Source organism: Heterocephalus glaber, unplaced genomic scaffold (assembly GCF_053883595.1).
Source record: "Heterocephalus glaber isolate CG9 unplaced genomic scaffold, H.glaber_assembly_v1.0 deba00001586, whole genome shotgun sequence".
NCBI lineage: Eukaryota > Metazoa > Chordata > Mammalia > Rodentia > Bathyergidae > Heterocephalus > Heterocephalus glaber.
Window position 1 is genome coordinate 1,670,286 of NW_028258364.1, and position 24,425 is coordinate 1,694,710.

Here is a 24,425-nt window from a genome sequence, read left to right on the forward strand (position 1 = left end):
AGGAGTTGTATGACATGCTTTAAGGGAGATAGTTTTCCCCAACGTGAGCAGAGCACATTTCCTAAGGACCACTTAAACTGCTTTAGTGGCAGCAATTCTGAACTCCACAGGGAATGTCACTCATGAATACCCCTATCTGAAATGTAGTGGCACCATGCAGGGGGCAATATAGAGATGAACAGATTATCTCAGTCCCCACTTGTATTCACAAAATTTTGTAATTTATAATCATAGAATTCACCCAAAAGACTACCTCTGTTGACAGAAGGCATCTAAATGTCATTTTATGAAAATCTATCACTTCCTGAGTTTATAGATGGGAAAAGGAGCTGATTTGAAGGAATACATTTTCCCAAAGATATATTATTATTATTATTATTTTTTTTTTTGGTACCGGGGATTGAACTCGAGTCCTTGCGCTTGCGCAGCAGGCAGCGAAACTACTGAGCTAAATCCCTGGCCCCCAAAGGTATATTATTTTGAGTGATTGGAAATTCCAGACATTTCTGAATCTTGGTCAAGTGATCTCATGACATCTCATGATCTCTGAATAGAACTGGTGGGGAAGGAAAGTCCTTAACACCACCCTTTCTGCAGTTGCTGATAATTTCAGTTATCTCTTGCCTAAATTGTATCTTACACCAAAATTACTTTTAAAAATTCATTAAAATTTTAAGTTAAGAGCTGTAGACCACTGCTATTAGAAGACAGCAGCTTTTACTTATTACTACCTAAAGTCCTAAATGGTATTTGCTAATTTGCTTCTGCTGGAAGTTAAAATACTTATTTTTCTAATATTATAGCAGATGGAAATACTTGGAAAATCTCAATATTGTACTTAAATTCTTAAAATGTGATATAGTTCAGGTTCTTAAGGATGATTTGACAACCATTTGGCTTGTCCTCTTTTAAAACAAGACTATTATAGCTCTCTCAACTCTCACTGCTGCTGGGTCCTATTTAATGCCAAAATATACACTTCAATAATTGTTTCTAATATCGTAGTAACTATATAGAGAGACACAGCAGTCCCTTGTAACTATTAAAAAGAGATCGATTGTGGTGCCAAATTACAGAAAGATACAGTTTTAGGGACAGATTAGAAATTAAATACACCAAGGTAGCTGCTTGGGAAAAATGAACAGTATATAATCTAATATCTTTAATTTTATGTACATGAATATAATGCATGTCAACTTTGTACATGAGATACATATAGTATTTAAACATTTTACTCAACAAATAAGAATTTACAATAGCAATATAACTGACTAGAGGGCTGCCCACTTAATAATACTTAGATTAGATCTGTACTTTAACAGGAAAAGAATTTAATAGTTTACAATCATAGAGACACTGACATTTAAAACAAAACTTTATAAAATAATTTATATATATCCTAGCATCTATAGAGAGGAATGTTTTGCATTTGTGGATGTGTGCAATGAATGGCATATTTTAAATTTTTAGGTAATAAAATAATTTAGAAGCAGTTCATGCAGTGGTCAAAGCAAGGGATGGCAGTTCCTTCAAGATGTCCTCTATCTTTGACATCAATGGCATCAAACACACTAGGTACCACAGGGGTACACTAGAATAAGTCTCCTCCAAGTTTTTATAAACATCAACATACACATGATGATATCCTTCCTTCCATAGCTCACAACTTGTACAGGTCACAACTTCTCTCAGTTGTGGGAGTAGTCAGTCTATAGGTAAAGTGATTTAAAATCCTTCCTGGAGTTCTATGTAATATATCTCTACACAAGGTGACTAACAGAATTTCCTGGTTTTCACAATTTTACTCTGATACTTCACTGAGTGTCCCCCATGTCCTATGACATAAACATCCAGCAGGTAAGATTTTCCGGGCTGAAGATCTTTAATGGTTTCTGTAGTCACTGCTTTCTGCAGGTTCTGGCTGTGAAAATATTTACAGAGGACCTTTTCAGATTTCTTCCTCATATCTGGTCCTAGGCATTGGTTTTGTTCTCTTTTCTTCTGGTCTTCATTGTAGTTATCATCTACTTCTTTTTTGTAGATGCAGAACTTGTTCCTCTCCTGGGTGCCCAACCAGGCCACCGTGGCTGAAGAACAAGTACGGAGCTTATCAAAGGCTTTGATTCTCGTATCTTCAGGAAGAGAGGGAAATGACTGCTTACTAGGCCTGGTGGTGGCTAGAATTTTCAACATGGATGCTCCTTTCTTGTTTCCTTTCAGTCGAATGAGATACTTTGCTTTAGGTTTTCCTCTCAGCTGAAACTGCCGAATGCCTTCCACATTCTGAGACAGAAGAAGTTTCCCATCTCTTCTCACTTGGATTTGGATGGCATCCAGGCAAGAGTGAATAAAGATGGTTACTTTTTGGTGAGAAGACACTGGAGCAAACCGTAGAAACTTTGCTCCCTTCCTTTTAACAAATACATCTGTCACTTTCCCATCTTTGAGCTCCACAGTCATCTGTTTTGCTTCTTCCTTGGTCCTGGCAAAGGTACCCACATAAGCAGTGCTCGTGTTGCTGTTGGTGTTGACCACGAAGATGTCAAAGTAGTACTGTGTGTCAGGTTTCAGATCAGAAACGGTGAAGATGTTCTTGTTTCCTATGCAGATCTGCTGAATGTCAACCTTGGGCCTCGAGTAGACATGGCGCCCCAATTTTGGAGAAGGCTTTGCCAGGTAGCTGCGCTCTTTACCCAGATTATCTGAAGGAAATCCAAAATGGGCAAAGTCAAAGGGGCTGAAATCTAGTCCAGGTTTTGGGGCCATCATGAAAGCATCATCGGCACTCAGCTTTGCATCCACTGCACAGAGACTTTTAAAATTGTGTTCTCTGTTGATGACCACACAGTACTGGATGGGTTGTTTCAGCAAAGAGGCTGTGGGGCTCGGTTTCCAGGCCAAAGTGACTGTGGTGCGTCCCAGGGAAGTCACATCTACTCTGGGGTCATATGGTAATTCAGGGTATAGCTGATCTGACTCTGGAGTGGTGGTAGCATACACTTTGAAATGTGTGTCTTTCTCTGTTGAAAGAAGTTCTAGTTGATATAAGCCAGATGGAGAGCTAGAAGAGATGAAATACTCCACATCATTGCCTTTGTAGGAGAACAGCTCTGTGCCTTCCTCATTAATGATCTGTTGCTTCTGCTGCTCAAGAGGTTCAGGGTCACCTAGAAGGAACAAGAGAAGTGCAGGCTGGGTGTCAATAGTGGCTTGCAACCTCAAATTGTGTTTCTGAGTTTATATTATTTTTTCTCCATTTTAAAGATAATATATGTTCATAATAAGAAACTGGGATATATACGAAAATAACAAGATAAAAGTCATTCATTAATTCATTATCCAGAGACAGTGCTTTATTACAACTTTTATGTATTTTTGTTCCGCCTTTTCCCTTACATATTGTTGTGCAGTTAGTATTATTTTTCACTCATTTTCCCCATAGCTTAATAACATTTATTATCATGCATATGTGTATCTAGACAAACCTCTACTTTTTGAATCACGTTTTCTCACTTAGTTAAGACTTGATTTTTTTACCATTATAAATAATGCCCTTATGTATGTAGAAGATTTTTCTGAATTTAAATTATTTCTTCAAATTAGAACCCAATTCATAGAATTTTTAGTCCAAAATGGTAAACTTTTTAGAGATTGTTAATCCTGACTGCCAGTCTGCTTACTGAAAGAATCCCATCAGTTTGTATTTTGATGGTCAGCCATGTCACTATTGTTAGCAGGACTGGACAATCTTATTGACGTATAGAACATAAAACACCAGTAAGAGTAACTAAGATCAATATCCAGAATGTGTATCTGGGAATAATACAGAGGAGGTAATGGAACTAAATTATTTTTTCCATCTTTTACTACTCTTAATATTTATCACATAGATGTCAATGTGCAGATAAGTTTCCAGAAGTTGATGAAGGACCAGGGAACCAGAGTGGGAACAAACCTTTTCCAGCTCATCACTGCAGGCTGAAAGTGAGGTATATAGAATTTTATATCCCTGAACTATGGGGTGAACACAATCATCACAGGACTGGTACTCTAAGAGTTCATTTTCTTTATCTAAGTCTCCTCACTACCTACAGCCATTTTCAGTATTTGCTAAGTGTGATGTTTGCTCTCTATTGTAAGTCATAGCTTGCTGCATGCTCTATACAACACCAGTTGTCCAGACTTCACCTGTAAGCTATGATGCCCTTAAAAGGATCAGCATCACTCCAGGCCCCAAATATACTCCTCTTGTCATTTCACTTGCATCTTATTATATGTTTTCCATTATTTGCACCTGCTTTAAATGCCTAACCCACTCCACTCCTCTTTCTGACTTTCTCTTCTTCTTGGACTTAGTTGCTAAAGGTCTCTCTGCTCCTGTTTGATTATTTCCCAGAAGTTCTTAAACTTGGCTGCACATTAGAATAGTCTGTGGGGAGATTTTAAAAATTCCAATATCCAAGCCACACCTCATAGTAATTAAATCCAAACTTCTGTGGGAAAAAAATCCAGGCATCAATAGTTTTGAAAGCCTTCCAGGTGATTGGAATGTTCAGAAAAGATTGCAAGTGACCATCATAGAGGCCAAACCTCTGGCCTTCTCCCTAATCCTTTATACTCCTACCGGCCTTTCCTAACTTCTTGTTTTACCAACATCCATGTTATCATTCTCCACTATCTCCATCCCAGTCTCCAGCTTCACCTGTTTATCCCTGCAGGTTTTTCTTACTTGGAGAGAGCTATGTGTTTCACAAGCTTCCCAACCATCCATGCAGAGGTCCAAGGCCAGATCTGTCCTGCTGCTTACCTGAGCCTTCCCCACTGGTCTCCTCAGGCAGCTCCTGGAGACTCAGCTTCCACTCCAAAGGCGCATCACAGGGAGTCACTGTGACTGACAATGGGGTATTGTCTTCTTCAACCACAAAGAAATACCTGTAGGAAAGTGGACCAATTCAGGCCATAGTCATTCTATCATTAGCAAGTAAGATTTACTGGGCAAACTGTTTGGTTTTCATATTTATTCTTTTAACAGAATAAAATTGGCTACTTTGCACAAGATACAATACAGCTTTAACTGTGGAAGTCCAATAGTCAGTCCTAAGGTTCTGCAACCAGATTTAGCATTAACAAGTAAGGTATAAAATAGTAAAAAGACTTGAAGCAAAAGAATTTTAGGTTAAAAATCATCCCATACCTGTGCCTAGATATTATTTAACATAGGCCCTGCTATTGCAAAGTAAGTCATAATCAAGAAGAATTTCTGGGTATGGTGCCTTACAGTCATTGTATTTTCTATAAATTTGGTGATAAATTTATACATTACCCTCTAGTTGCCCACTGTTTCAAAGGTCATTTTCACAGCAACCTAGTTCTGAAATGTATATTGATTTCTGGCAAGATAATACAGTCTTCACATTATCACATTAATGATTTTTATTCAAATCTACTATTACATATCCTTTTGGATAGAGGGACCTAATCACCATTTGAGAAATAACTTTTAAAAGTAAAGATAGCTGTGTCTGCCACTGAAAAGACACATTTTTCTATTATTTTTTTCACTAACATTTCCTGTTGAATTAAATAAGCTAATAATTTTAAAGCAGAATTGTAAAACATCAAAATATTCAGATCTATGCTTTTCCCTCAGACTTTTTAATGATGCCTCAAAAAGCTTTTAAGGAAAATAAAAATACTGCTGAACTATACAGATGTGGTGTATTCTTATACCAAGTAATTGAGACGATTTCACATAGTTATCTTTCAAAGCCCATACTCGTGCAAAGCAGGAGCCAGTGTTTTCAATGCATGGAGCCTAGAGTTCTGCTCCGGTTCTATGGCAAAGCAAAGTAGGTTTGATGTCCTGTACATTGTACAAGTGGGTGTCTCTCGCCTTCCCCTTTCTACCTTTACCTCCAACTGCTCTCCAAACCAACCCCTATCATCCTCTGCTGATTCCCTCTAACCCCCAATCTCTAAGCTCTGTAGTTAACTGCAGATCTGAGCATGGACATCTCTCTTCTGCCTGCCTTTACTTCCTGTGTGACCTCCCCCAGACTGATAGCTTTGCAGCTTCTATATTAAACCCCAGATTTAAATCATCAACCTGGACTCTTGTCTAATTTCAGATACAGCCACCTTCTCATCATCTTCGTTAAGAATTAATGGAATTTCAAACTTGAGATGTCTAATCCAAACTTCTGATTGTCTCCCCCAAATCAGCTTCTTCTGTAGCCCCTCCCTTCTGAGTAAATGACTGCTCCAACATTCTGGTTATTCAGGGCAAACATTTTGGAGTCATTCTTCACTTTCTCTTTTTTTCCTTTCCACGTGGAATGGATCACCAGACACTAGTTTGACTCCACTTTTAAAATATATCAGAATCTATTACTTTGTTCTAGGCCACCTGTTTTCCCTCGCCTGATTCAAGCCTCATCTCTTGCCTGAGGCTTCCAAAGGGTCCCCGGACTGGTCTCCCTGGCTCCACCGGTAGCCCCCTTGGTGCACTCTCTCCCCATTTTGGCAGAGTGACCCTCATAACCCTTCTAAATGGCACTCCTTTTTTTTCAAGCCCTCCAGAGCATCTGATTCATTCGGAGTATGAGCCACAGAACTCGCAATGGTTCACAAGTGCCTCCATGTTCAGGCCCCAACACAATCTCTAAAGTCTTCTTTTACTTTCTCTCTCATACTCTGGTTTCTCTTCAGATCATATAAATCTTTCGCCTTTACTTTCTCTCTCTGTAATCCAGCTTCTTGCAGACCCCTGCCTCAAAGTCTCTGCTTGCTGTTCTTCCACCTGAGAGACTCCTCCTCCAGGAAGTGGCCAGGCTCATGATTTAAGTGTAATCTTGCCATAGACCCACTTTCCTCCCTTATGTAAAATATCACTTTCCTACCGTGAAGCTCTTTTGTATCTCATTTTCCTTCAATACACTTACCTACCTGTTATATATTTCTTTTATTATTTTTTCCATCTCCCCGAACTAGAATGAAAGGTGTGAGCAAGCACTCGAGACACTTGGTTCATTGGTGTAGACTCAGAGAACAAAAGAATTCTTCATATAATATTTGTTAAATGAATTAATGAATTGCTATTTCTTACATATCCACCTCCAAATATTTTACTCTTTCCAAATCATGCTTTATATTGCACCAGAACAATCTCTTTTAAAAGTAAATATAGCATGTGATTTCAGCTTACAGGGCCCCTTCTCAGCTGTTGATTTAGCTCTGTGGGAAAACCCATAATTACTCCTCAGAGGTCTGATCATACCTACTGCCCCAGTCTCTTGTCAGGCCACTACCCCTTTAGCTATCTATACTTCAATCACATAAGACTTCTCTGGCTTCCCAAACCCTGCCTCATCTGACAGCCTTTGGGATGTGGATGTGGTTTTCTCTGAAGTTCACCACTCTGCCCCCACTCATGTGTAAGTGTCACTTCTTTAGAGATACCTTTTCTGACTCATTCTGATCAGGGTCTTATATACTCTCAGAGAGTCCTGCAACTTTAACTCCCACCACTTACTACAATATACACCATGACTATACATTTGCATGATTTTTTACATTACTGTCATTTTCCCCAAGGGCCCACCTGGGGCTAACCTTCCATGTCGGTGTATTCCCAGCATCTAGCACAGATTTATCTATGAAGTGAGTACTAGACAAATATATTTAAATGCATGAATAAGTTCATAAACTAAAGTCAAGCATCTTAATACTAATCTCATTAATGTAGCCTGAGAAAATGTACATCTGCAATCTCTTTCTGTGTGAAGATACAGAATATCAGTGAAACTTTAAGGTTTTTCTCCTCACCATTGACGGATATAGAGATGGAGGGTTGAGAGTGGGGCAGGGGGAGGACAAATAAACTGAAGACCCTACAAAGACAAAACAACTTATTCATAAGATAGACAATCATCTTGATGAAATAACTAAATCAGGGAGTTGTTTATTCCAGTTTTGTGTATCATAACCCCCCTTAAAGAGAAGTGCCAGAGGATTACTTTTTAATTCAGCATGCTTTGGGGAGAGCAGAATTTTGTTCCTTTGGCCAGGCTGAATGGGTGATATTAATCACATAAACACAACTAAACCTATCCTATGACAAAGAAAGAGGTACAACAAAATACTTTATTTGGCTTTAGGAAGGTAAAATAGTGTTCAAAACTTCTTGGTTTTTCTGGGATTATGTGAGTAGCATATGAAACTGACTCCAAAGTCAAAAACAATGGGCAAGTTCATCTATGACCTTTCCTTTTGAGCAAGTAGGTAGTTTATCTCCTCAAGTAAGCAACTGTGTCTTAGTAATTTACATATAGGCTATGGGCAACTAATAGCATATACAACAATGCTTACATTCCACAAGATAATCCTTGTACATAAATGCAGTAGAGAATTCTTATAGGGACGAGCAATGGTGAACTTTTTAGAGTCTTTGATGATACCAAACAGCTTGGTGCAGCATATGTGCCATAGGTTTGCCACTGCTGCATATAGGCCAGTATTTTCACATTGAAACACTTATGAGGAAGGATAAATGATAATGTGAATAAACTTAATTTATTATCTACCATGCACAAAGTACATATGGAAAAGAGTAGCAATCAGAGATGACAGGATTTGATCTGTGTTCAGATACTTGCTTTTCAGGGCCAAAGGCTGAGAGATAAATATACCATGAGACATTTTGTTCTTGGAATTTATGTATAAACATAAGAACAATTAATGAATTTATTGTCTTTTTCTGTTCACTACTGCTAAACTTCATCTGAATTTTCATCGTTGGCTGGAATATCAACAATGGTTATGTGTGTTTAACAATGCATAAGCCTCCAACCCCCAATGATGTTTCTACTTGTGGCTGCAGCTCTTAGCTAGGGTAAACAAGCACTTCAAGCAACTGTGTATATCAAGAGCCTCCATAATGATTTTGGGCAAAAAAGACAAAAATAATGACTAAACAAATGAAAGACAAAAAGGAAGGGAGGGAAGTAATATTTTCTAGTAGCTCATAATAAAACATTGTTTCAAAACAAAAAAGGAAATGTAATTTTTAACCTTACTTTTAGGGCTAAAACATTTAGTTTTTTAAAAAATGGAATGACCCAAGAGGATAAACTGTTTATTTGATTAAGTAATTTGCTTATATAATGCGGATGAATACAGCAAAGAAAGTAATGTGTAAGTACATTTGGGAAATTAAAGTGATTCCTAAAGAAAACTTTTGGTTTGATCTGATTCAGTCAAAAATTTCAAGGGACAAAACAATATGGAAAGCAAACTGTTCAGTGAGAATTCAGTTAATACTAGAGATTAATTTGCAGTACTGGAACAGCTTCGTATGTCCTTCCTTGTTTGACAGACTGAGTCTTTTTAAAGACTAAGACAGCAAGTTCCTTTAATGTAACCATCTTTTTACTCTTGCCTTTATTTGTATGAATGTTAAAGATTAGAATGATTTATATTTCAAGTCAGTTCTTAGTTTAGTGTATTCTTGCAAACAAATCATTTCACTCAGACAGTGATGAAATGATTCCCATATACCACTTCACTTTTGTCAGAATAGGGAAACTGATCACCTACCTCATTCTGACTGACCTCATGGTAATAACAACTGGACATTACGTGCAGGGGTTTACAGCACCAACTCCAATTACTACTATTGCTCAAACTCAAAAGATGACCCAAGGATCTGATACACCTCAGTCTTTGGAAAAAGAAGTATTAAAGATGCAAGACAATTTTACTTCTTGGAATACTAATGTGTCTCTAGTTAAAAGGAGAAATTGTTTTTGAAATATAATTATCCAGAGATTAAATGAAAGGTACAGCAGGTTAGAGCATTGGAAAGTAACTGTATATATAACTAGTTTATAGTATATATTATTTATATGATACATTTTTTTCTAAAAATATTTGGAAACATGAGAGCCCAAATGCTGATGCTGGAGTTAAGGAAATGAACACAGTCAGTTTTTATCATTGGTTTGATTCTCTTAGAATCTGATCATATTTGTTAAGGAAATATTATCCTTATAAAACTTAATGTACATCCTTGAAGAATCATATATATTCAATTAATTTTATTTTAAGCCTACAAAGCTCATCTTAGAAAGATCCTACTATGCTGAAGATGAGGAATAATCACTACAGAACATGAACAATGCAAGACTGCCTTTTCCACCCAAGAGGAGATCATAATCAACAAGAATCGGCCTCAATTATGATTAGAAGTTGTACTGCCACTTAGAGAAAAAAGGTAATGCTGCTAAACTAAATTACATATGAAAAATTACTTTCTTTGATGAAGGCATCCTTTATGAGCATACTGATACAGAAAGTATGGGAGGAAGAATACCTTTTTGGTGTATCTCTGAAGAGATAACTGCTAATTTCAGCGCCATCTGGAATGACTGAGGAGTCATGAAAAAATGCCTTGTCTCGGATCTGCATCTGGAAAAGCTCCTCATCACGAGTGGGCAGCTTTTGGGTCCTTGAGGCGAGAGGTAACAGCAGCCATAGCAGACACCAGTGGGGCAGCACCATCCTGGGGCAACAGAAGTGATTGCTTGGGTTAGCTCTGTAGGCGCACGCTCAGGGAAGTCTGCAACTTCCCAAAGTGTCAACACTATTTCAGTTGTGACAGAAACTTAGGGATGTACAATATGTCTTGGATACACACACATGATCTTGAAGGCAACTTTCCTGTGTTTATTTTTTCTTCAAACTATTTCATGTTGTCAGGAAGGAATTTGTCAGAACTTCAGACATTAAAAAGATTTTGAAATGAAAGGACTCTTGATGCCTAAATTTCCCTGCATATTCAGAGAGAAAATCCTTACCTCATTATGGCAGAAGGCAATATGGTCATTATAGATAATGTCCTATTGATGTCTCAAAACTTAAACTAAAGTGATCATTTAGGGGCAGTCCTTTTAGGGATTACGAGTTGTGCCAATGGTTGGTCAGAGTCACTGCTCAACAGTCAAGTTACTAATTTAATTGTTAACATAGTTGAACTTTTACTTTCATCATATGTCCTGAGACCCATTGAAAGCCAGAAAATTAGTATAATTTTTTTTTCTTCCTTAAAATTTGACTAAGGAGTTTATATGGCAATATGCTTATTACAAGTCCAGATTATCATAAATCAGAAAATTTGGGGAGATTAAAGTTTAACTCCCTCAAAATCATTAGGTGAGCTATTTATTGATGTCTAATTGTTATAGATTCCTGGACTCTTCAACATTTACCTATAAAGCTCTAACAGGTTGGAAAATGATTTGATTTTCACTTTTGCAACAAGCTAAGACAGACTTTAGAAAGTTGTCTGTTGGAAACATCGGCCCTAACCTCCTGCGCAGCACTTTCACTGAGTTACTTTTAGGCATTCATCAGTAACTTCCACCATAGATCCGGTAAGTAATTGAGGGTCAGTCTCTATTCCTCACTGCTGTAGTAATGCTGGCAAGGCCAAAATCTTCTACACATCTCAGTTTTCCTGTGCTGAAGTCCCAGGTAGGCAATTTATTTAAATCATAGGCATTAGTGACAGGCTTTTCTTCCCTGGATGATTTAGTAATTTTTTTTTCACAGAAAGAACTATGTAAGGAATTCTTTTCCCTTACCTCTTTGACTTAGCATATATCAGAGAATTCAACTATTAGAGAAATGCAGGGTTTTTTTACATTTAAGTACTTTAAATAGTGAGAAAGTCAAATGTAAATATTTACAATAATTTGAGATGAAGTAAATGCCAGTTTTATTTTGTTTTTTTGCCAGTTTTATTTTAAACAGTAATTACTACAGAAGTGACAAATTAACCTCTATGTAAAACAATACCTGACTTTAATTTTTTCTTCCTTTTACCAAAAGTAGAGTCAGATAACTAAACATTTTTGAAAGGAATAAACATTTTCTGTTTTAAAATGATAACGTGCATAGTTTTTCATTGTATGCTTGCCCAAAAGTTCATTTAATTTCATTCTTCCAAATATGTTTTTCCTGCCTTTTGTTTTGCAGTTTTCCATTCAAAATATCTGCAGTGATTGAGTTAGCATGTATAAAACTAAATTCACTGACTGCTTTACTATACTTAGTTCTCACAATTACCCTGCAAAGTAGGTATTATTCCTCTATAAAAAGAAACTTTCATTATAAAACCAGAGAAAGGATATAAATCCAGTGGATCTGACTGCAGAGCCCAAACTTTCATCCTCAGCAATATCTCTAAAGAAAGCCAGGACAACTTCTTATTTCCCATCCCTTGTTTCCCATCTTGTTAAACGAACTGTAATTAAAAGAAAAGTAGACTGAACAGTAAGAATATGCCATTTGGTTTCAGTTCCTAATTAGATATATGATCTTAGGCAACTTATTTGGCCATTCTAGACTTCAATTTTCTGAAGGGTTTAGACAAATGATTCCTAATACAAATGGACAATGATTCTGTGATTGAATACTAAACCTTCCTTCCCAATCAGCCGGAAGTTTAGGAACAAGACCAGCCCCCTTGAGTTTCATTAAATAACCTGTCCCTCAGATGGCCTGGTCATTTTCAAGGAGAAATCTAAGGGAAGTGGGGGATCTAAGTGAAAGCTGTGAGTTACTAATGGTAAACAAATGTTATATCTACTAGAGGTGGTCGGACATACCAAAATCAAAGCTAGTTAACTTATTCTACATAAATAGGGAGACTGTGGACTGAACTGAATAAGACCTCTAGCCACGATGCTCCATCCCTCCTCTCACTCTGTTCTGCCTGGAGTTAACAGAAATGGAAAATCTGAATAGCATTTGATTTTGCTAAATAACAGTATGTGCTTAGAAATACTTATCTTAGCGAAATAAAACATATTCAGTTTACTTGTCTTTGTAGTACCATCGCCAAACATTGCCTCTTGAAAGCAGAAGAGGCCAATTTAAAAAAAAAATCTCTTTAGGAGTGGTTAGAATTTGGCTTTCTGTATTTGTGAGGACCATAGAGCAAATGTGTCACCAGAGCAGTTCAGTGTGAGATACTTAGGCACATTTGCCCTAGGGCCTCTCGGGGGCAGCCCTACCTCATTAGGTGCCATGCTTGCCCATAAAGCTGTCACTTACACAGTGCCACTAGATGACCCAGCCCAGGTAAGCTGCCCAGGACCCCAGGATAGTCAGGGTAATGGAGATATTTAGGTCAGCCACAGAATCAGAGAAATAGATAGTCATGAATAGTAGGAGTGTCACTGGCATCTTCAACTGCTGTTGGAAAGGGGTTTCTCTTTATTCAATCAGCTATTTACATGAATTAAGAGGTGATAATGTTAATAAATATTGCTGTGTACGTGCTGCATACCAGGGAATTTTTAAAGTGTATTATATGTATTATCTCATCTAATTCCATTAACATCCCTGTGATTTAGGGATTATTATTATTTTCATTTTAAAAATGAATACATAGGCCTACAAGTAAGGTCATATGCTATATGATGTGAAAAATATGAACTATTCATTACAAGTGACTTTAAAAGTATGATAAATCTTATTCATATATATTCTCCATATCAGCTATTTAGCAATTTAATATTAGGAAACAATTGCAGGCAATTCTTTACTAGTCTCTGTTTCTGCATTTCTTAAAGCACAGTCACTGACTGCTTTATTGGAACAAAGGCAACTTTTCAAGAATGTTTGTAAGATTAAGTATTCTTTATCTGGAATGCTTAGGACTGGAAATGTTTTGGATTTGGGATTTTTGTGGATTTTGGAGTATCTGCATATATGTGCATTTGGAGTATATGCATGAGTGTCATAGTGCTCAAACTCCAGTCTAAACATAAAATTCACTGATGTTTCTTATACACCTTTTACATGTGGCTCAAAGGTAATTTTATGCAATATTTTTAATAATTCAAAGTTTAATGGTGTGGAATTTTCCACCTGTGGCATCATGTTGGTGCTCAAAAAGTTTCAGATTTTGAAGCATTTCAATTTCGGATTAGGGATGGTTGCCCTTTATTTTGAACAAATTGAAAGATAAACCTCTGGATCAAAGAGTGAGCATAATTACTACCCTTTGTAAAAGACATGGGTTCCCAAAACTCAAGACTTCTCTACTACTACAGTGAACGCCACTACCTGACCTGGTGCCTCTTTGCATCGTCTTATGAGAACTGGTGATCAGGTAGTCAGCAGAAGAAAATGATGCTCCTGCACCTAAGGCTATTGCTCTGAGTAACAAGGTCCTAGGTCTCTGACCCAAGAATCTCTTGCCTTCTTCTAGTGCTGTATCTGTGAAACTACAGACAACTAATTATTAGCTAGCAAACTCTCTACAGTTCTAGACAACAAGATTTTACTTATGAAATTATTTTACTGGTTCGTTACTTTATTGCCTCAGTTAGACATTCTAATTTAAATTACCACTAGTAAGGAATAGACAACCTCAGTTTTTGGTTTTTAAAAATGTTTTATTAACACATAATAATTGTACATATTTGTGGGGGACAATGTGATGATCTAATACATATTTACAATGTGTAAAGATAAAATTAGGGTAATTAGCATTTCCATTTCTATAAACATTTATTATTTTTGTGTGCATGTCTTACAAACCTTTGAACTCTTCTCTTCAAATTCTTCTAAAATATATAATAAATTATTGTATACTATGGTCACTCCACTGTACTGTAGAAAACTGGAACTAATTATTTCTATTTGGCTGTTTTGGTACCTGATATCCAACCTCCTTCCATGCTCCTATTTTGTTTCCTTTATCAAACCATTATTTCCCCCAACTAAAATCCTGTCAAATCACACTTTTTATTTCTGAAACAATCAACCATCTTAACCATCATGCCAATTATGGACAAAACAGATATTTTTCCTGAACGTGTTTAAAATTAGTATGATCTCAAAACACAGGAATTTATGTTCTGTCATATTATGGTTTTTAAAGTGTTATCTAATAATATTCAACTATTGTTAAGAAAATATTTACTTAGATATTAGGAAACATTAATCATTTGTTCCAATTGATGAGGTCATGGGCAGGTTTTCTAAAAACAAAAGTATTTAAAAGAATCACCCAATACAACTAATCAAAAATTATTTTGCAGGTACACTGTGGGTATTTTTACAATTTATATTCTCTTACCAAAAACTGAAGTTTTACTTAAAGACTGCTTGAATGTTAATTTTAAGCTTTTATACATTTCTTTTCTCTACCAATAAAATTTTCTCTCTGAGACATTCAGTTTAAGAATTAAGTCACTTTAAGCAAACAACTGGAAATTCATTCTTCTTAAGACTAAGCCTGGGTTAAGTCAGTGTATAATAACAGACATCTCTGAGATGTCTAAAATTACAAAAGTGCCCTCTAATGGCATAACTTTTCTTCTCATTTCTTTTTGTTAGTTCTACATATCTAGAGCTTATCTAAAGTTTAAATTAAATAAAACTAATCAGAATTTCACTTTTAGCACTATTCTTTTTTCATGACTATTTTAGAAAATACATCTGTAGAGCCAAAAATCTTGGTATCTTTCTACAATGGAGGCTGTAGTACAAACAGAACTACAAACAGTTGCTAGGATGCCTCCAACAAACATTTTTATTTTGCCAGGCAGATCATTCAATCAATTTGGCTGCATATTTATTCATAACCAGAAAAAGCAATAATTAGGTGTTAGCCTAATCATTGAGAATACTGACTTCCATTGTCTGGGTGAAAGGTTCTGAAGAATCCAGCATACAGATGCCGGTCTAAAACTCTGGCATTATTCATGTTGTCAAAATCCTCCTTCATATTTGGCACACATCTTTAGAGCCTGTCAAAATTGAAGAGAAAAATTATTAAGCTCTAGGCCTAATAATTTGGTGTACTTTAAGCTTTGGAAAATAGACCACTGATGACATAAAACAGTTTTATTCTTTTATATGCCAATGTATCCCCGGTCAAAATGAGAAATTGTATCCGGAATGTAATTGTCAAAGATAAACTATGTGTTCTATTCTGACAAAAACAGAAATGGTTTGGACTGTGATTAATGTTAAATATACATAGATATGCAGATATACACACATGTTTTTAGGTCAAAATATTTAGACCATTATATAAGTCCAGTTAGAAAATGTGGAAGTTAAGATAAATAAGTAGTGGTCCTAAAAAAAACTTTTAAAATTAAAGATGAGGCATTTGCTGACCCTTCCTGGTGAGCAGGTGTGGTGGATTAACTAATGATCAACTTGAGTGGGAACCCCCAGCTGAACTGAGTCAACATGGTTCTGAGTGTGGAAGACCCACCTGTGGATTGTTCCCAATGGCATAAAAGGAGAACTGGAGGGGAAGATTGCATCCTGTTGATTTTCCTGAAGAAGCTTGCCTTGGCTGGTTTTCCTGAGACAAACTCAGCTGTTCTCACTAATGGAGGAGCTAGGGTCCTCACGGTCACTGGGGATGGCTGCGGCTCTCTTCAAGGGAGCTCTGGTCTGCGCCTTGAGCCCTGCTTCCTGGCTCCAATGCATATCCCTCAGTCTGGTGGCACAGACCCTTCGCCCTGCCATACAGACTTTCTAGCCTCCACCACTGGCCTTTGGGCCTTCCTAGTGCAGATCCTTGATGTGGACTTCAATGAGACATTGCTGTAGACTCTAGGCTTTTGGCTGGACTTGTGTGGGACATTGCTGTGGGATCCAGGCCCTAGGCTGGATTCTTCAGGTCTCTCGCTTGAAGAGAGATCTCTTGCACTCTTCTGCATTTGACATTTTGGGTGAATATTATAAAATAATCCTATAAATTATGCCTGTTATTAAATCTATTCCCTTAAACCACTAACTGCAACTGCAGGTAAACACACGAGATGTGCAGAATGGTTCTCATCAATGTTTTAGAACTGTGGTGATGGAACTGCTTCTAACTCCTCTCATTTCTTTGTCTTCTCTAAGGAACATGTATAGCAAGGCATGAATTGAAGAACAGTTTCAAGAAAAAGCTGATGAATAGATATGAAGTATTTTTATTCCACAAGGAGCCGGGAGTAGGGCAAATGGTGGCTATCAGAAAATGTACAAATAATACTAAGACACAATTTTCAGCATTAATTTTAACTGCTTACTTTACGGAGCCTTTAGTATAGTTAAATGGTCAAAGTTTTCTCAGAAACCTAGGGAAATGCATGCAAATTAAAAATAGTCAAAAGGTAAGCGAAGTAAAACCTTAAAGGACAGTTGAGTAATTAACCAATGTATTAGACACACATCCAGAATACCTCTGTCAGTACAAAAACACGATATGCCTAAAAACAAATGCAACTTGCTCACGGTATCTGTAGCAGCTCTACTACTGCCAATTTGCACAATTTATCTTTAATTATATAAGATAAACTAATCCATTTACCAGTCTTGGTTTAACCTCTGGTTCATCTAGTGAACACAAATTTATTACTTGAAATTGTGTAAACAGTGATAATGAATATATAAATCTGGATAACTGTTTTACTCCTTTAAAATGTATTCAAAGGATTTAACTACAAATTCTAAAATATAAAGTGTAAGGAAATACTTCAAACCACTAGAAAGCTTGCCTTTAATGTTTATAGACTCCTGTTTAGTTATATTATCTCACCAATGCAAGGAATTTGCAAATCTTGTAAGTAAAAAGTTCCTCTGAGGCTTTCTGAATAGAAGGCCTGATGTGATATAAATGGAGACACTGTGACCTTTCTCAGTGCTGTAGATTACCCATAACAAAAGCCAACAGCTATACCTACCTGTAATAACAGGACCAAAACAAATTCCTCCACCCCTCTACCAAGGTCCTGCATATTCCTTATGGAAACATGCGGACATATTTGATAAAAATGTTATCAAGTGTTTATATAACATGTTACACGATTTAAGATCAAATTCATTGGGATAACTTATGGTATACAATTTAAAAACACACCATAGTATCAAGATTCATTTAAAAACTACCCAATGCACCCAATCATGTATAGGCCACAAACTTGAAATAAATTTACAGTGACCTAAAAGAAGGATGGTTACTCTGAATTACTTGAAGCAAATGCATCTGGAATAAATGAAAGCTAATGTTTAATTACACAGACTGGAAAGTGCATGATTATAATTCAGTGAGGATAATTTCAAGGAATGGTCTGCCACAGAGATTTCTGTTATTTTCTTTTCCTCTCTAAGTGCAAATATTTAGTCTTTTTAACTTCTATTTTTAAACTTGAGGGCTTTGTTTGAATCATCCAGGCCACATCTGATAGTCAATCTGAAGCATCCGATCTAACTGTGAAGAGCAACTGTAGCCTTGGTTAGAGAAGGGGCCCCTGTGCCTGCCATGACCTCATGGGTGGCCAGCAAAGGGGGCTGCGCTCTGCAACATTACCATGTCTACCCTCTGCCAGTTCACACGGTGGGCTCCCCTCAGGGCAGAAATGAAGCAATAAAAAATTAGCATTCCCAGAAGCTGCTTTATTTTGTTTTTTCCAAATGATAAAAATATTGACTGTTTAGTTAGCCGTTTATAAAAATCCAAAAATATCCTGTGGTATAGTTGAAAATATGAAGGAAATAGAGCATAGTGAGGTTTGATATTTCCATATTTGAAAAGAGAAGTCTAAATCAGGAAGAAGGAAAAGGCTTCTGGTCTGTCCCAAGGAGTGGTCTTTGGAACAAGTAGTGTGAGGCCTCCCTGTGCCCTAACTGCAGAGTGCAGTGGAAAAATATGGTGAATGTTTAAATTTTGAAAAAATAAAATCTATGCCAGCTCCTACCTGACCCATAAAAGTAGAGCCAGCATGCTGTACAGAACCTTTGCTCTAAAGCTGTCTAAATAGAAACTGTCATTGCGTAGTGGCATGATTTTGAAGGGTTTAGAGTTCATTATGTCGGTAATCTATGGATTAAGGAGCTTCATATCCATCTCAACTGCAATGATTCCAACCTTTTCAGGCACTTCCCTAAATGACTGCCAACTTTCATTCTGAAAGGAAATTGAATTAGTGTAAAAAAACAACGTGAAATTAAAACATGCCAAGGACTGAAATAAAGTTTCCATTCTGTCATCCACACACTCAGATCTTCATGGTGCTATGTAGTTCATAACAGGGCCAAAGTTAGGGCATTCTAATTTTAAAAGATAACCAAGCCTACTGAAGAACTACTTGAAAGAGGATCATATTTTAAAATGTGTAACCCTATGTTTCCAATGAAAAGCATCATGAAGATAGATACAGCCAAAATAAATGTACCACAAATAGGCATAGTCTTTGATTCAGGGAGCCAGACTCAGTTTACTAAAGGAAGAAGTAGATCTATAAAACATGTCTGATTGGTGATTAGAAGACATGATACAGTTCAAAAATAACACATGAAATCATGCAAAGTAAAATGGGAATAAAATTCAGAATATCTTCTTCCTATCAAAATGTCCCCATACATGCACCTGAAATAGCTGGAAAACTTCCTCTATCTTAGGAAAAGCTAATGATTCCTTGAGTAATGAAAGCCCTCGAGGGAAAGATAAGATGCTTGGTTACTTTTCTTGCTTTTGTTTGGCAACTAAGCCTTATTTCCTGTTGATCTGCTACAAAATGAAAATGACTTCCTGTGTATTGTTCCCCAAAGCAGTTTACAAACTGTACTCCCCACTCTCTCCTGAAATTTAGCTAAGATGGAGTGTGGCAGCATGCCAGTAGCATTAAGCAGCAGCACACATCAGCATAGAAAGTGAGACATGAGTCATACTGCTTATCAAATACTGAGTCCCTACAGCATGCAACACTCTAAAATTTTGATTTTTTAAAATATTTACTTTAGCCAAGAAGTGAACTTTTCAGTAAGATACTCCATAGATTCCCCAAACTAAATATGGCTCAAAGTGCAAAAATCAGAATAAACAAGTTGTCAAACAAACTGCCAATTGCCAGGTCAGTATTCATATACTGGCTAATGTAGGAGCTCAAAAGAAATGCCCTAGAAATTTACAATCTACTTATAAAGGCAAAATTTATATACCCAAGAAACAGTGTCCAAATATGTAGGTATATTTGCTCAGCTCATTATTTTTTAATTGAACATCTAGGTAATGAGTCCTTGTTACATGTTAAGCACTTTTCCCAGGGACAGTGATGATATCATGAAGTGTGAGTTCTAGGGGGAGTGACAGCACTTTAACACATACATAAACAAGAAAACAGTGCTGGCTGGTATTCACCACTATGCAGAAAATTAAAATAAGTTTGTGTATGGTGACAGCAATTTTAAGTTGGATATTTAGTGAAAGTTTTGTAGAGGAAATGATATTTACACTGAGATTTAAATGACAAGAAGAAGCTAGTGAAGCAAATGTCAAGGAAAGACATTCTGGGCAAAGAAATAGCTGGTGCAAAGGTCCAGAGGTGACACTAAGCTTGGGGTGTTGACAAAAGGAAAGGCCATTTGTGTGGAACACAATGGGTGAGGGGTAGAGTGGAAGGCAAAGTGCAGATCACTGTAGCTTTGTAACCACACTAAGGAGTTAGATTCTATTCTGAGTGTGGTGGAGTGCCCTTTTGAGGACCTTGATCCAATTCATGCTGTTGTTGTTGTGTTGTTGTTTTTTAGCAAGGTAAGTCTATTGTGTGGAAAATAGATTTTAGGGGAAAGATGATAATAGAGCCCAACTACAATCTCATCTTTATAAAAGCAAAAAGATCAGATGGGGACTATTGTGGTCATGAACAGTAGAGTGAGATGGTCTAAGCTTTGCACAGGAGATGGGGAATAAGAAAAGGACTTGGATCCCAGAGTGTGGAGGTGAGCTTGAGGCAGGAAGAGAAAAAAGAAAAGAATCTAAGATAACACATTAATTACAGGAGCTCACAATACAACACAAAATGTAAGTAATGAAGATAAGGAAGAAATCAGAGACAAGTGAAATTAGATGAGCAAAATTGTCATCTAATAAGTTATGAATAGCTGGCCATTTTACATGCAGTTTTTAAAGCTAACTCTTTTTAAAGCTAACTCAAATAAAGTATTAGAACTGAGGGAAAAAGAGGAAGAAATTCTCTTCATGTCATGAGAGACAAAGGAGGAAAGACCAAAGTGAACATCAGTAAGATGTGTGGGTTAAAAACATAAAAATCCTGATTCCAGTTGTCATGGTGGGAAATGGGTTCAGCAGGTACAAGGAAGACTGGTGAGCCTTCCTGGGGAAGCACTAAGGACACACTAAACAAACAAGTCACTTCCTTTAATTTCTACTTCAAGCAAAGGGGTACATAATGTTCAAGGCACACTAATTTGCCAAAAGTACCCAAAGAAAGAAGTCTGAATTCATATTTTAGTTCTACTAAGGAGTTGTTTATGGTAAGTGAACAGGAGACAGAATAAGAAAGATCAGAAGATATAAGAAAATTTGATCAAAAATGGAACAATTTGGTATCTGTGTGTGGATCTCTTCATAAGCTATGTCCAAATAGTTCAGCTAAACAAAACCTGTGAACCTTCTTACAAATTGATGCCTGAAAGATGTCATGTAGCATATGTGAGAAGGCTCATTTTAGGAAAGTAACACCATTGGTGGAGGAATCCTACTTGCTGTGAGATAAAATGGTGGACTTCATGAGCCTGAGCCAGAAGGGGATCATCTTCAGTCACTGGGGCTGGCAGGAAAACACAGGCAGTATAAAGAAGTGACTGGCAAGGTCACTGGGATGGACATCACACTTTAAAGCTTAACATCTTGCAGGGGGAAGAGCAGCGATCTTTTCATACATTAATACACATATAAAATGCTCATTAAATACTGATGGACCAAACTGAATAATCACTGTATCTTCTGAACTGAGATCATTGTTGTTGTTGTGTGTATGTTTAGTGCTATGTCTGGAACCCAGGGCTGCACACATGCTAGGCAATTGCTCTACCACCTAGCTACATTCTCAACTCCCTATATTTTGAGGTACTGGGGACTGAACCCAGGGCCTTTCCACTGATCTGTATCCCTAGCTTTTTCTTATTTTTTATTTTAGACAGGGTCTCACTAAGTTGCCCAGGCTGCTTTCAAACTTGTGATCTTCCTGCCTCAGCCTCCAAGTAGCTGGGATTACAGGCCTGTGCCACCATTACTAGTCTTGTCAGTGACAGCAAAGATAAGACCAAAAGACTAAAACAGAACATTGTGGCGGGAAAATGGTTTCTAAAAACTGTCAATCTCTTCACTTATCTATCAGCAGCAAACCTGAGTTTTTATATACTTTCCTTCGATCTTGGGTAATACATATTACTTTCTCAAAGAACTTTAAAAATTCAAAAGACTTTTCTAGTTCTACACACTATATAAACAAAAGAAGGTATTTAAATTATTCCAGTTCAAACGTTTGTTCTTACGACAAACCTGGTTTTAGAATTACTTTGCTGATTTTGCCAGCTACTTCTGCTAAGCACATGGGCTGCATCTTCCATTAAGTTTTGATAAAAGAAATCTTTCATAATCCAGTTTCCAGTGATATAAAAAGCAATCCCCACCAACAAGGCAGTGGCAACAGAAACACCTTAAAAGTGGGAGCCTGGTGGAATTGTAGAGGTCCCTGGGTGATTCAACAAACACTGCCTGGTCACTGACCATGTGCTAGACCATTTCTGAGGGACAGGGCACAGCAGTGAGCAAGATCTGCACAGCAGGTATGCTTGTCCAGCTTGTATTAGTGGACAAGAGACAATGAAGAAGGCAACAACTAAGTGGAACTACTGTGACCATTCCAGAGAGGGATGAGAACCATAAAGAAAATGCAGCCATCAACAGGAGAGGGGCACTACAGAGGAGGCCCTCCCAGCCTGTGTGGTTGCAGAAGGCCTCTCTGAGGAGGAAGTGCCATCTCAGCAGGGACAAGAAGCGTAAGACATACAGAACCCCAGAATGTTGGATTCTAATAGATGAAGACACTGAGGAGGACAGAAGGCACGGACAGACCTGGTCTCTCAGGCTTCACATCTGGAAATTGGTCTCACTTCCCATAGGGACCAGAAGATAGGCTCTGGCTCCTTGAGGCTCAGGCAGCTACAGCAGGTGAGGAATAGCTATCCAGTGCTAAACCCATGGAGGACACAAGCTGCTTTCAGGTCCATTATCAGATGAAAGATGGATTAGAGGCCAGCAGCTTACCCCACCTAGTCCAGGGGCCAGCAGAGCGTCAGAGCAAAGGAGATTGGTATGCACAGACATAAAGCTTTATCTGACAAGTCCACTGCACTGAAAAGAGCTGAAAACAGCGGTTTCAAATGTAGGAGGTGTTCCAACACAGAGAGCATGCTTCCTGACTTTCCGGAGTAAGTACCAAACAGAAAGTGCTATAAAATCTCCAGGGAGATTCTTCTTAGGATTGTGGCAGGGTGGTGTTTGTTTAGATGGTCTCTTATCTGAGCTCTCTCTGTCCACTGTCAGTAAGTCAGCTTGTTTATTAAGGGCCTATTGTGAGTCCCTTGGGCACCCCAGAGGCTGATAAGGCCAGATCACAATCCTCCAGTGAAACCAGAAGTTGTTTCTTATGTTCTTTTCTTCTCTCACTTGAATTGTAAGTATTTCTATATATTTTCTTGTTTCTATTGAAAAGCTCTTCACAAGGCTTGTGGAAGAACAGATATTACTTTTTCTTCATCTTTATATCGCCTATGTAGCCATTTTTAGTCTTCATGCATAAGTAGGCATTGAACAAATATTTGTTTAATTATATTGTTTTCCAGAAACCAATAAAAGAAAGGCAATCTAAAATATTTTCCATCAGAAAAATCCTGAAAATTTCCGGACTGTATGAGGAAGTTGGGGGTGCCCACTTGCCAAAACTTCAAGGCTCGTTCTTAGCTCCAGACCCACTTTCCTTCTGTGCCCCAGCACCTAATCCTGCACAGGGTAAGTGGTGTAGCCCTGGATTCTCCAAGCTAGACTCGAGTCAGGCTAGAATGTGAGCCCCATTCTTTCCTCTGCAGAATGTCACCATGCCATCGTGACCGTGGGCAGATCATGGATCGACTCTCAGACATGGGTCCTATACAGGTTGGCTGAAAGGTCACAGTTGTTCCTGCTGAGACAGCTGAGGAGGCCAAGTAGAAATCAGCCCATGCTTCATTGGCTGCAGCAGAGTGGGCCTTCCAGTTACTCAAGTAGGCACCCAAAACAGCACCTATTTTTCAATCTCCCTTTATTAGCCATCTACCAGTCCACCTGTTGCATATTCTCTCAAATTTGTTCTATCTCTATACAAACTGCCAATGCCTCAAATTATCAACTTACACTATCTCCCCTACCGCTTTCATAAAATCCATTTCCAATTTCTCTTCTCACTCCTGACTTTTCTACAGTACTGACATGGTTACCTTTAATAAAAAATACTCTGTTTCACTCTTCTGCTTAAATAAGTCAGTTGCTTCCCATTAACTAG

General features: G+C 37.6%; 1 protein-coding gene across 2 annotated transcripts in view; it reads right to left on the minus strand.

The window, feature by feature from the left end:
• Nucleotides 1–1,147: 1,147 nt before the first annotated feature.
• Nucleotides 1,148–24,425, minus strand: part of Ndnf (neuron derived neurotrophic factor) — a 36,154-nt gene continuing 12,876 nt past the window's right edge. The window contains exons 2-5 of one of the 2 annotated variants that reach the window (XM_004854923.4): nt 15,706–15,821; nt 10,370–10,558; nt 4,808–4,932; nt 1,148–3,167 (exon numbers count right to left, since the gene is read on the minus strand). In XM_004854923.4, the coding sequence (XP_004854980.1) occupies nt 1,774–3,167; nt 4,808–4,932; nt 10,370–10,557 (1,707 nt within the window). In that variant the 5' untranslated portion in view covers nt 10,558; nt 15,706–15,821 and the 3' untranslated portion in view covers nt 1,148–1,773. The remainder of the gene's footprint in view (nt 3,168–4,807; nt 4,933–10,369; nt 10,559–15,705; nt 15,822–24,425) is intronic. The other variant, XM_004854922.3, reaches the window with a different exon arrangement.